A 13,298-nucleotide genomic window follows, 5' to 3' on the forward strand; every position below is an offset into this window, starting at 1 on the left:
GCACCCTATCCCTGGCATCTATTAGAACATCTCTGCGCTCCAATGGATGGAAGAAGAAGAAGAAGGAGGCAAAAAAAAAAAAAAAGCCCAAAAGCAAACAAACTAGAGGAGGGTGAAGCTTTAATTCCTCAGTAAAAGTGCAAAAGAAACAATGGGATTCCTGCAGCAATAAGTGCAGACAGGCCGGCTTCACCTGAGAGAATAAATAAATACATAAATAATCCCAGCAGCACATGATGTGTGGTCGCTTTTCTCTGCAATGCTTCATCTACCTTATTGTAACCATGTGATCATTAATTTAAGAGGTTAAAAATCGTGGTTAAAATTTGTTTTTTTGTTGTTTGAAAAATGTAAAGTTCATTAGAATGTTTCAAATGCATTTTTTTTTTTGTATTTCATTTAATTCATTTTAAGTTGTGCAATCATTTAAGTCACTTATTCCTTTTTCGAAACCTGGACTGTAAGTTTTACAGGTTTTTTTAAAATGCTTATTTAAAGGCCAAACCACACGATAATATACATGTAAGGTTTATTTAGTTAAAGTTTTCTTTTCATAACCTAAAAGTAACAATATTTTTTAGTTAATCTGAGTAAGTTTCTACCAAAATCGATAAGGATAAAGACCTCAGGGCCCGTTTCTACAAAATCAGTTGATAGACGGACTGCATTATTTATTATTTTATTTAATTTTTTAGAATAACAGCCATTCAAACATTTATTAATTTCTTTGTTCACTTTTTCGTTTACAAACATTTCAAATAAAAACCAGAGTTATTTAAGCAGACATAATGTGCTTAAATTCATCAATATTTATTTGAAAAAAAAAAAAACAACTCCACACGTCAAAGATAAAGCGCACCGCCACCCGCCTTGATTTCTGATTGATTGACAGCTCAGGGAACCAATAGAAATGCAGCACGCCTCCAGTAGGCCGACCCATAAAAGTCCTCGCGGCGGGAGCTCGAGCTTCAGCAGCTTCAGTGCGCGCGGGACGCTGATAGTGCACGAGGAGAGAAAATAAATAACATAAATAGAGTAAAAGGGAAAATTGCGTGTTATCAGCGTGGACGTGACTGGAGGAGTTTACACCGAGCACAGCTGCGATCTCACGCCGGGAAAGAGGAGCCAGAGGCGGGCTGTGAGGAGCGCGGAGACCCGGGGTCACATCGCACCGGAAAACTGAGGTACGAACTTCACATTGACGTCATGTTGATCTGATATAATGATGATATAATCTGAAGTTCTACAATAAAGCAGATATAACATTTATTTTATTAAAAAAATAAAATAAAAAATAAAAAACACCACATAGAGTCCGAATTCGCTTTACAACTTCAAGTAAACAAATAAAATAAATCTTAAATATTAATTATCAATATTACTAACACCTGTAATAACTTATTTTGTCTATAAAACGGTCTGTAAAAATGTATATGAGGAAGTGCTTTTACCCTTTTTATCAGAACACTTTAGACTTCCAATACAGTATATGGTTTCTACATTTTATTACATATTCTACCAGTGTAATATCAGATAAAATAATCAATTAACCATGAGTTAAAATAGTTCAGTAAAACAGTGCACGCAGTGTAAAAAACAATTACACTTTTTGGTTGACTTTTTTTTTTGAGCGTAAATCAATTTTTTTGCAAATTATAAAGTTAAATGTCAAATTGTGAAACAAAAAAAAAAAAAAAAAAAGAAAGAAACGTCCTGAAACACACATGTTGTTAAATATCATGAAGTTGTAACAATTCAATCTAAATAAATTATGTCAACATATTGTTTCACTATTAATTATTAACACGGCAAAGAACTAATTAAAAATAAATATTGTATATATATATAATATTTGCCATTTTTAACCTTTTAGCACAAGCTGTTTCATTAATATTTAGATAAATCATTTCAACATATTGTTTTACTATAACTTTTAATTAACACGTCATAGAACCAATGAAAATACATTTATATTTTTGCCAGTTTTAAGCTTTTAGCAGAAGCTCTTTCATATTTAAATGTTAAGATTTAAATAAATCATGTCAACATATTCTTTCACTAAACCTTTTAATTAACACGGTATAGAACTAATTAAAATAAATATATATTTTGCAATTTTAAACCTTTTAGTTCATACTCGTTCATATATAAAATGTTACGATTTAAATAAAACATGTCAAATATTGTTTTACTATAACCTTTAGTTAACACGGGATTCAACAGAATAAATATATATATTTTTGTAATATTCACCCTTTCAGCTCAAGCACTTTCATATATAAATGTTAAGATTTGTAATTTTATATGATATTATGTAGTCACTGTATAAATGATGACAGGCACGTTATGGGTTCAGTTGTTAATAAATTAGTAATGAAAAATACTTTTTTTCAATCTCTCTTAATTTTGACAATTGTTTTACTACTTTTTATTCTTCCCAAAGAAAATGTGAAATGTTTTAAAGTATTTTGAAACAGAACTGTGCTTCTTATAATAATAATAATAATAATAATAATAATAATAATAATAATAATAATAATAATAATACATTTTGCATTTCATTTAATTTCGTTATCTATTAATATTTAGTTCTATTTTGTTTTATGACAAAATCATGTTTTGCATTACTGTCCGTGTCAAAGCAGCCCTTCATAATAAAAGCTGAAGGCAGAATTAAAGATGCTCCTCGGCCTCTCTCCACATCACACATGGTGACACAGCAAAGATCAGACTCTCAGGTCGATCCATGGGGCCCAGAGGGCTGTTAGCAAATAACATTTTTCCTCCTCATTTAAAGGGATCAAGGAGCTGCTCTGTACATGCCAATTTACATAATGACGCCTTGATAATCGAAGCATTGAGCGCAGCAGCCTGGAGGGCCTTTAGACACACTGATGGATGACAGGAGAGCAGACAGCCTCAGCGATGATGATGATGTTAAAAAAACCAAAACCAAACAGGAGGTCCCACCCAAACAATCTGCATGCAAACTAAGCAAAAAGGACAATAAATGAGTGAAAGCATCAATATTTGTTAAACATTTTGAAGGAAAACAATTGTTATTGTAATTTTGAAAAGAAACATGTAATAAAAAAATGAATAAATAAATAAATATATAGCCCCCTGGAATTAAACAAAAAATTTTACCAAAAAATATTCAGGAAGTGTTTCATGGAAGAGAGGGAAGTTATAAATGAAATCTAAAGGTTCACAGTGTTTGTACAACAATGAAAAGCTTCTGTATATTATACCATCTGTGGAACAAACTTTGAGTCCTTTTTGTTCATGTGAACCAGGGGTGTCAAACTCATTTTAGTTCAGGGGCCAAACGTGGAGCAGTTTAATCTCAAGAGGGCCACAAATGAGTCATTTCAACATTATTGTGCCCTAGTTTGCACTTCTACGTATACAGTACATAAAACACTAAATATGGATGAAACCGACCATATCCAAGCAATAAGTGACAGATATCAGTCCCAACAGGAACTACACTTTAAATTTCCTAGATTTGTGACCAATTTCTATTTAATTAAGGGAAATATTATGGTCATAATTTTAGGAAAATTAAAAGATTTTGTAAGAATTTTGACTTTTTTTCAACTGTTTAACATTAAAAATTACTGGGGGAAACTGTGAGCCCCTAAAAATATTGTAGTTTTCTGTCTCATTTTTACTTTCTCCTGTGGGCCGAATTGGATGCTCCAATGGGCAGAATTTGGCCCCCGGGCCTTGAGTTTGACATGTGTGATGTAAATTGAGAAGCATAAGAATTTGAAGATGCAAGATACAGTTTTATTGTAATTTCTCGATTTCTTGTTAATCTATTTTACTTTAAACAGTTTTTATGTTGTCATTTATGTCATCGAAATAACTAAATAAATCAAATCAAAAACGCGCTAGTATTTCAATAAACGATCCTGACTTTGTGTCGTCTATAACACACCTGCAGTTTTCAGCAAAAAAACCCCTAAAAATCTGGAGCACTCAGCTCACGCACACCCGGCGTGGGACCCCGGTCCGTCCGTCCGTGTCAGCGGTGATAAATGGGGGCCCTCGCAGTCGAAACCTATTTGCACTTCCATTAGACGGGGGGAGCCAAATGGGGATCAAACGTGCATATTTTTCACCCGCGGAGAAGCCATACATCTCAGCCAAAACGTAGCCCCGGGGCCATGATGGGATAAGGAGACGCCCGAGAGCAGGCAGAGGAGGGGGGAGGGAGGGAGGGTGGGGGAGTTAGGGGGGGCAAAGTAAATGTTTAGCGAAGCACCTTCTGTCTCCGAGAATTAAACTATTCCCAACTGACCTCTGATCACATCCATCAGCCTGCAGTGCCACTTAACACACACACGCGCGCGCACACACACGCACACACACGGACACTTTTAGCAATACTATTATTATTATTATTATTGTTTTTGTAGTACACCTAGGTTAAAAGAAAATGCTTCCAGGGGTATTTATTTGACGGCATAATGTTTTGAATATTTCTGTGTCCATACAGTTTTATATCAACCCGCTAACGGACTATGTGGTGTCGAATGTCACTTTTTCATTGCCGACATATTTTGAACATTTAGCTAATTTTTCTTTCATTTGACAGAAATTCTTATAAAACAGCATGTTCAATATCATTGTTAATGTGTATACATGAAAAATAAATCTAAATGTTAAATCTAAATCTAAATGTTAAAAATGTAAATGTTGCCCTGCGATGCACTGGTGCCCTGTCCAGGGTGCCCCGCCTAACGCCCATTGAGTGCTATAAATGGGCACCAGCAGATTCCCGCAACCCTCAAAAAAAGAGCAAACGTGTCAGAAAATGAATGGATGGAAAATCTAAATGTTACATCAACCGCCAATTGCTTTTTTTTTTCTCTCTTTTTACTCTGTCTTCACATGCTGTCTAAGGTCAACACTACCAGAAGTGCAATCTTTTAAATTGTAAAGCTAAATGTTTAGAGATTATGCAAAGTGGGCAGGTCAGCGCCTGTCGATCTCGAGGCCCCGCCCACACCACTAACTGTGGCTCAGTGAGTGAGGAGAGGGGAAGCGCAAGACGTATATGTATAATTTCTAAACATTTAGCTTTACACTTGGCAACCGACTTAACATTGAGATTTAATTTTTACATTTACATTTAACATTGACATTTAGATTTTACATTGACATCTAGCTTTACTTTTCATGTTCACACATTTTTACCAGTGATATAGAACATGTTGTTTTACAGTTTTAACTTTTGGTGGCCCATAATGGACTAAATACGAACTATAGCTATAGGCTACAATCTCACATAAATGCTTATGAATCGTCCCTTTTATTTATTCAACTGTTTGTCTGATTATTTATTATTTTTTAGGCTTATTTACATAAAGGGAATTGATTTAGGGGAATGATAACTATTTGGTTACATCTGTAAAAAGAGTAAAATTTCTCAAATGTTTTTTTTACCAAACAATCTGATCCTTTGTCCAAATATTTATTTATCTTGCAGAACATCCCATAAAGTCCTATACTGACTGTATTTAATTTTGAATATTGATTTTCTTTTATTGTTGTAATGTTTTGTACAGTGCATTTTTTTTACCTCCTTACTTTCTTATTATTTCTGTTACTTTTATCCCTGTAACATGTGCTAACACACTTTAAAACACTACATCTGAGTAACTAATGTAATTGTGATGTCCACATCGAATAAACAAATAATTGATTTAAAAAAAGAAAGAAAAAATAAAATAAATATATATATATATATATATATATATATGAATAAGTAAATAATTTAATTAATGTATTAAATGATTAAGTAAATAACAATTACATAAATAAGAAAAAAACTATTCTAATGTGACTGTTTGGGCCTTGGTCTAATTTTATGTGGCCCCCAAAGTAAATGTACAAAAATACACAAAACAAGAGCAAGAATACATTAAAAAATACAAAGAATTACAAGATGGCAGGAAAATACAGTAAAAGACAAGAGAAAAACACAAAAAATACTCAAAAAACACACAAAACTACTACAAAAATTTCTTCAAAAAAAACAAACAAAAATCAATAAAAAAAAACACTAACAAAACAAACCCGCTCGTCTTTGCAAAAGAGAATAAAAATAAAAATGGTAATTTGTAATAAATTATAGCCGTCAGAAATAATCCGAGCCCGTAACAAATCAGCTTTATTTCATTTTCCATTTCATTTCATCAACACCTTGATCTGTCTATGCATGAGCAGCCTTTTCTTTAGGGATTTACTTCCTCCCGCAGCACAAATAAAGCATCAGCAGCAGCCGTCACGCTTCATTACAACAATCAGTGATAATAACCCCAATTAATAGTCTTTGTATAATTAATGGCTTGAACACGGCCATAATTGGATGTTAATGGATAACACTTGAGCACATTAAAAAGCTGCTGTTCCCCTGACACTGGCTCACAGTGTGTGTGTGTGTGTGTGTGTCCTGCAGGTGGCGCTGTGAGCAGCATGCAGCACTACGGGGTTAACGGATACTCTCTACACGCCATGAACTCCCTCAGCGCCATGTACAACCTCCACCAGCAGGCGGCGCAGCAGGCGCAGCATGCCAACGACTATCGGCCGTCCGTGCACGCGCTCACGCTGGCAGAGAGGCTCGCTGGTAATTCAGTGCACACACGCACACGCACACACACACGCACGCACACACGCACACAGTTTGTTTTAAACTGTATTTAAATTTCAGCGAATAATGTTGGTTGTAGTAGCCTGACCTGTAGGACAGATGACTTTTATCACAGCAGGGCCTCAAAGAGTGATTTTATTTAGTGCTGTCAAGAGATTAAAAAAAATGGTGCAATTAATTAATTATTCTCTGTAATTAATTAATCTACTTAATCTCTTTTTTAACCACACCTAAAAATTGCTGAGAAACGCCCTCAACTTGAGATATTTTCATTGTGACAGATCAAAATATTGGTATATAACAAAATGTCTTTATAAAGTAAGTTTTTGTTTTTAACAAGATGCAGGCGTTGCCATTTATATTATTATATGATATTTATGTGAGGCTAGTCCCAAAGGAATATTGATCTGTACTCGTGTCAATTTTCAAATAATAGAAAATACAAATGAAACTAGAATATTTTTATTTCCTGAAGAAAATACAAGTGTGGATGCAGGTGCTGGCCCACGTCGCACTGCATTAGCTTAGCATTAACCTAGCATTAGCCTAGTGTTAGCATTAGCCTAACGTTAACAATAGCCTAACAATAGCATTAGCCTAGTGTTAGCACTAGCCTAACATTAACAATAGCCTAACAATAGCATTAGCCTAGTGTTAGCACTAGCTGAGCAATAGCATTAGCCTAGCATTAATCTAGCAATAGCTATAGCCTAGCTTTAACATTCACCTTAGCCTAGAATTGGCATTAGCCTAGCAATAACATTTACCTAACAATAGCAATAACCTAGCTGTAGCTTAATGTTAGCAATTAGGTTGAAAAAGGTTGAAAAAAGTAGAAATTGGATGAAAAAGTTGAAAAAGGTTGAAAGAAGTTGAAATTGGTTGAAAAATTTGCTCCATGTTTAGCATTGAAGTGCTAACAGGAGCCGCTAAGCTCCGGTGATAAGGCAAACTCTTTCTTGTTCGTTTTTTAAACAACTAGGCTTGTGTTTGTCATCTGGCGTTTTTATTTCGGCCAAAATGAACTCAAACGAAGCTGAGCAGCTCAGCAGTCCTTCAGTCTTGTAGCCGGTGTGTCAGTGTTATGGGTATACCGGGAACGCTTGAAATGAAATGGTTCCATGCTGTTTGGAGTGCAAAAAAAAGCAATTAATGGTGTTTTTTTTTTTTAACACGTTATTTTTTGTTGTAATTAATTATTCGCAATTAACGCTTTACAGTGACAGACCTAAATGTATCTGATCTCAGGGCCACATTATCAATATTCATGTCAGCATTTAGAATAATGAGCATTAATACAGGTTATTTTTTCGGTTTTTGTTGCAGTTTTGTGTGTTGAGTCGTTTATGTGCATTTTTGGCATCGTTTGAAATATTTCTATGTATTTTTTGTGCATATATGTAGACGTGTGTTTTTAGAGTTATTATTTGCATTTTTGTTTTGTGTTTTTTTTCTGTGATTTTGTATGTTTTTTGGAGTCCTTTTGTGTATTTTTGATGTCTTTTGTGTTATTGAAGTTACAGTATGTGTATTTTTGGTGTCATTTAAGTGTACTTTTAATTGTTGTTTTTAATATTTGTAATTTTCCTGTGTGTTTTTAGAGAAGATTTGTGTACTATTTTTGTCCTTTTATGCATTTTTCTGTGGTTCTGTATGTTTTTTGGAGTCATTTTGTGTGTTTTTGATATTTTGAGTTTTGGGAGTTTTATTATTGTTGTTTTAAATATTTTTCAGTTATTTTTGTTGTTTTTTTGTGTATATTTGGTGTTGTTTTCACTCTGGGGGCCACACTAAATTAAACAAAGGGCCGCCTGTTGTTCATATCTGCGTAACACGAAACATATTTATTATTCTTTACAAAGGTACATTCATTGTTTAATTATTCACTAAATAGAAATAACATCTTTTTAGAAAATGAGTTCCTCACTAATATATTTGACAGGTCTCGACTGATATTTACATATAGGAATATAAATTTTATTGAGTTATATTTATTAAGAGCTGATCTCTGGTTGGAGCCCAGAGTTCCTTTCTAATATACACAATAACTAATTCTGTCTATTTTGTTTTTCTTTATTTTAAAATGTTTCGATATCCCAAAATGTAAAAACACAATCTTTCTGCAAAGTGTGTTTATTATGTTTAAGCATTATTTAGACAGTTACGGTGATGTGTTCAAGTCCCATCCAATAAAACTGGCATGCCGTGTGTTTTCTCTTCCAACGGCTGCGCATTTCAAGACATAATCCTGGAGGCTCGCTACGGCTCTCAGCACCGCAAACAACGCCGCAGCCGCACGGCGTTCACCGCCCAGCAGCTGGAGGCGCTGGAGAAAACCTTCCAGAAAACGCACTACCCCGACGTGGTGATGAGGGAGAGGCTGGCCATGTGCACCAACCTGCCCGAGGCCCGAGTGCAGGTATAGTCTGATGCTCTGATCAATAGAACGTACACAACAGGTTGTCTGAATAAATTAAGCGTAAGATATTATTCAACAAAATACGGACCAGTTTGATCTCAAGTTGGCCACAGATTTTAGGCGAGAAAACTGTTTTCTCTGTTATTTTACTTTCTCCTGCGGGCCAGATTAGGTGCTCTAAAGGGCTGGATTTGGCCCCCGAGCCTTGAGTTTGACACATGCGTATTTGAGGATTAAAAACTGGTACAGAAGTTGAAGGAATTATGAGTTTGAGTCATAATAACTTATGAATGTAAGTTTAAAAATGTCTGTTTGTTAAATATAAAAGAAAGAAAGGAAGGAATAAAGAATACAAGAATGAAAAAAGAAAGAATACAAGAAGGACAGAAAGAAAGAAAATACAAAAAGGAAAAAAGAAAAAAAAAGAATACAAGTAGGAAAGAAAGAAAGAATAAATGAAACCTTAGCATATTAAAAACATCTGCTCGAACAGGGGCCACATGTGGCTCTCTTTCTATAATGTGTTAAAGTAAACGCACAAAATGACTGAAAATGATGAAAACATTTAAATAACGTTTCCATCTCTGAACTCTGCCTGATTTCTTCAGGTTTGGTTCAAAAACCGCAGAGCCAAGTTTCGCAAGAAGCAGCGCAGCCTCCAGAAGGAGCAGCTGCAGAAGCAGAAGGAGGCGTCTGGTGAAGGAGGCAGCGAGAAGGAGGACACGCCTCCATCCGCCGACACCCAGCTCCCTCCATCTTCATCCTCATCATCCTCTTCCTCGCTGGAGGCAGAGGCCCCCGTGGTCCGTCCCTTACCTCTGGACATGGAGCTGAACGTGACGTCAGCAGAACACTCTGGCAGCGAGTCGGCCACGGAGGACAACGCCACGGATAAGGAGGAGGAAAGCAAGTGTCAGAGCGAGGAGATGAAGTGTGAGAGGCCCCTGACTCCTGGAGACGTGTCCCCTGGTTGTAAAAGATTCAGCCCTAAACCAGGTGAGCAGATGATGGTGTGTGTTAGGTCTATGGGCGTCGGACTGGGGGGTAAAGGGTACGGCCCTCAGAAGTATGTTTTATATATACTGTATCTATGTTTAGATTATGTATATTACTAAAATGAGATGGTTGGTAATCACAGTTTAGCATTAAAAACAATTATTCATGCGGCATCAAGGTCCTAGCTAGTCCCCCCACCTCTTTTGAAACACGTGCTTCTGCTGTGGCAGGTAGTCTGAACTGTGGATGTGACGAGGAGCAGAAGATAGACAGCAGCAGGAAACACTGTCTTTACTCAAGAAAGGAAAACCAGTTCAAAAACACAAGGAAATAAAGGAGAGGGAGAGAAGGTGAAGTGAGGGAAAGCAACGGTTTACTCAATTATTCAGAGTTGAGCTTTAAAACATCTTTTTTTGATCAATATATTGTTTAGATTGAAATGAACTAGAGTATGTGCACTCTCTCACATTTAAATGCTGAAACGTTCCTTTTGCACATCAAACATTATTTTAAAAGATGATTTTGAAGACTAAATTTTGCCGCCACCAAGTCTTAAGTAGGTGGCTAGAGTGTCCTTATGATTCTAATCATTCTATATTTACCTTTTATTAACCAGATAAAAGCCACTAAATTGTAACAAAAGTATGTCACAAAGACAATATTCAATAAACCACTAAAATATAGTGGAACACATTAATAAAATACAAGTAATGGATGTGGAGTCATTAGATTATTGTGGAGAAAAAAAAGAAAGCTTATATACTAGTATATACAGTAAGTATATACTGTATAACTATACTAGTAGAGTTTCCAGGCAAAAAAAAAACGTGTACATAACTTACAGTAGGGGCCCTACAAGATGGTTAGTACCCAGGGCCCAAAGTGTGGTGCTACAGCCCTGGTTGTATCACTGCTGATTGGACGTCAATCGAAGTCGCTTGAAAAGTTCAAAATGTCTCAGATCACGTGATTCAGTCGCTGGAATCGCGTCACTTGAATGGAGGTTGTATCATTTACATTGATTTTGAACGTAATCTAGTCGCTAGAGTTGCTGAAGTTGCTTTCGGTGTGAACGCACCTTAAGATGATGTGTTTTTTTAATATGGTACGTCTAGAAGGTGCCGTTTTCAAAGTAAGAGCGCGTATGAGGACGTTTCTGTGTTTCTGTGGTTAGCCCATGGCTAAAATATCCTTGGAATTTTACTCTGACGTGATTTTTGACATGGGGAAACAAGGCTGGTGATCTGCAGAAATCTCTTTGCACATTTATCTCACCAAAATGAGGGTGGAAGATGGATTTTCTGTTTTTGTTTTGAAAAAAAAAATTGTGTTTTTGGGGCAGTATTAATTTTAACAGCAAGTTTTGTAGTGTAGGCATTTCTCCTGTTGTCTGGTCATATAACCGTTGTTAGCATGTAGCACGCCCGGCTAGCTCAGTCGGTAGAGCATGAGACTCTTAATCTCAGGGTCGTGGGTTCGAGCCCCACGTTGGGTGTTGTCTTTTACCCATAAAAATAACTCACTTACAGTAATGTGAGTACTTGTAAACCAGTTTTCTAACCCGTGCACGTGTCGGTTTCTCAGAGTCTCCAATGGTCTCCCCATCAGTGACGCCCTCGTCAAGCAGCGGCAGCCTGCCTGGGGGGGGCGCCCCCCTTTCCCAGAGCCACTCCTACTCTTCCTCCCCCCTCAGCCTGTTCCGGCTGCAGGAGCAGTTCCGTCAGCACATGGCCGCAACCAACAACCTGGTGCACTACCCGGCGTTCGACCTGGCCGCCTCCTCGTCCCTCCCCTACCTGGGGATGAACGTCAACATTCCCCCGGCCCCCCTGGGCTCTCTGCCCTGCCAGTCCTACTACCAGTCCCTGTCCCACCACGCCCAGCAGGTGTGGAACAGCCCCTTACTGCAGGGGTCGGTGGCAGCAGGGGGGGGCGGCCTCAGCAGCCACAACAGCAAGACCAGCAGCATCGAGAGCCTGCGTCTGAGGGCCAAGCAGCACGCCGCCTCCCTGGGGCTGGACACGCTGACCAACTGAGGACGTTTACCGAGTCCTCCAGAGTGTGACTGGACACACTAATGTAAATAAATAAATAAATGACTCTTTAGCAGCTTGGAGAGGACCTACACATCTCCACTGGGCGGATCACGGAACACTGGCTGTGTTGGAAATGGCATACGCCGTACTACGCACTACAAACTCAATGATGTCTACTACAGTATATACTATTGAGGTGGACTGGCACCAAAATTCAGCCCTGGTATTTTGTGTGCAGACCAGTCCACTACATTATCAACCGACACCATGTAGAAGCCGTTATCAAGTCAGTGATTCTCAACATGTGGCTCTTTATGTCTTCATAAACTTTTTAACCCCTTTTTGCAACTTCTTTTGACCCATTTTCAAAAAGTTCTGACACTTTTTTCAAACATTAGCTACCTTTTGCCAATAAATATAATTTTTTCCCTATTTTTTGCCCAGTTTTGCAAGTTCTTACTGACATCAAATTTTTGGGCACTTTTCATCCGAATTAGCTATTAATACCAATAAATTCCTTTTTCCCTTCACTTTGCCTCTTTTTGATCCAGATTTTTGTCCTTTTTCCACTATTGTTTGCCATATTCTGCCCATTAAATCTACCCTATGCCATTACATACCATTTGGTTCCTCTTTATTTGCCCATTTTTTTAACACTCGACTGCTTTGGGCCCAATTTTGCCACTTTTGTACCATTTTTGGCCACCTATACCATGTCTGCCTCCACCTCCAACGTAGCGGACCAGACTTTGGGTCGACGGCCCACCGGGACAATGCCCGGTATGCCAGATGGCCAGTCCACCCCTGACTATAAGTATGATTAGTACGATGAGCGTTCCCACTGAAGTATACTTCCAAGGTTCCCAAAAACCTGAATCACACTGAGGCTAAATATCTCTGTTGATTTTCCACCTTTGAAAGATCTGAAAACATTGGAAGCGAGAAAGTGACCAAGTAGAATATTAACATGTGCTCATTTGATCCATAAATCTCATGTAAACACATTCCATGCCAACATTTCAGATATTTTCAGACCCTCCATTGTGCTACTGACTAAACTTCTGGTTGACTTCAAAACAAAAGTGTTAAAAAACTAATGGAAGACAAGAAGAGATGTTTATATTTTGAAAAGGGGATGTTTGGTTTTTTTTAGCTCGAAGCCGGTCCCAGGACGATTGTTTTA

At 37.3% G+C, this 13,298-nt stretch overlaps 1 protein-coding gene and 1 non-coding gene across 2 annotated transcripts; both read left to right on the forward strand.

Annotated features, from left to right (window-relative positions):
* The first annotated feature begins 1,000 nt into the window (after nucleotides 1-1,000).
* On the forward strand, nucleotides 1,001-12,223 carry dmbx1a (diencephalon/mesencephalon homeobox 1a). Its single transcript, XM_028473260.1, has 5 exons — nucleotides 1,001-1,184; nucleotides 6,470-6,640; nucleotides 8,905-9,083; nucleotides 9,692-10,079; nucleotides 11,664-12,223. Exons 2-5 carry the CDS (start codon nucleotides 6,487-6,489, stop codon nucleotides 12,113-12,115), a joined length of 1,173 nt encoding a protein of 390 aa, XP_028329061.1. The 5' UTR covers nucleotides 1,001-1,184; nucleotides 6,470-6,486; the 3' UTR covers nucleotides 12,116-12,223.
* trnak-cuu (transfer RNA lysine (anticodon CUU)) lies at nucleotides 11,502-11,574 on the forward strand. The gene has a single exon. It is a non-coding gene; the product is annotated as a tRNA-Lys (tRNA).
* Nucleotides 12,224-13,298: the final 1,075 nt, after the last annotated feature.

The sequence above is a fragment of the Gouania willdenowi genome, chromosome 17 (assembly GCF_900634775.1).
Source record: "Gouania willdenowi chromosome 17, fGouWil2.1, whole genome shotgun sequence".
Classification (NCBI taxonomy): domain Eukaryota; kingdom Metazoa; phylum Chordata; class Actinopteri; order Blenniiformes; family Gobiesocidae; genus Gouania; species Gouania willdenowi.

Coding starts and splice junctions, on each gene's coding strand:
- dmbx1a (XM_028473260.1), top strand. CDS start 6,487: ATGCAGCACTACGGGGTTAACGGATACTCTCTACACGCCATGAACTCC. Junction 6,641..8,904: donor GCTGGCAGAGAGGCTCGCTG/GTAATTCAGTGC, acceptor GCGCATTTCAAG/ACATAATCCTGGAGGCTCGC. Junction 10,080..11,663: donor AAGATTCAGCCCTAAACCAG/GTGAGCAGATGA, acceptor TCGGTTTCTCAG/AGTCTCCAATGGTCTCCCCA.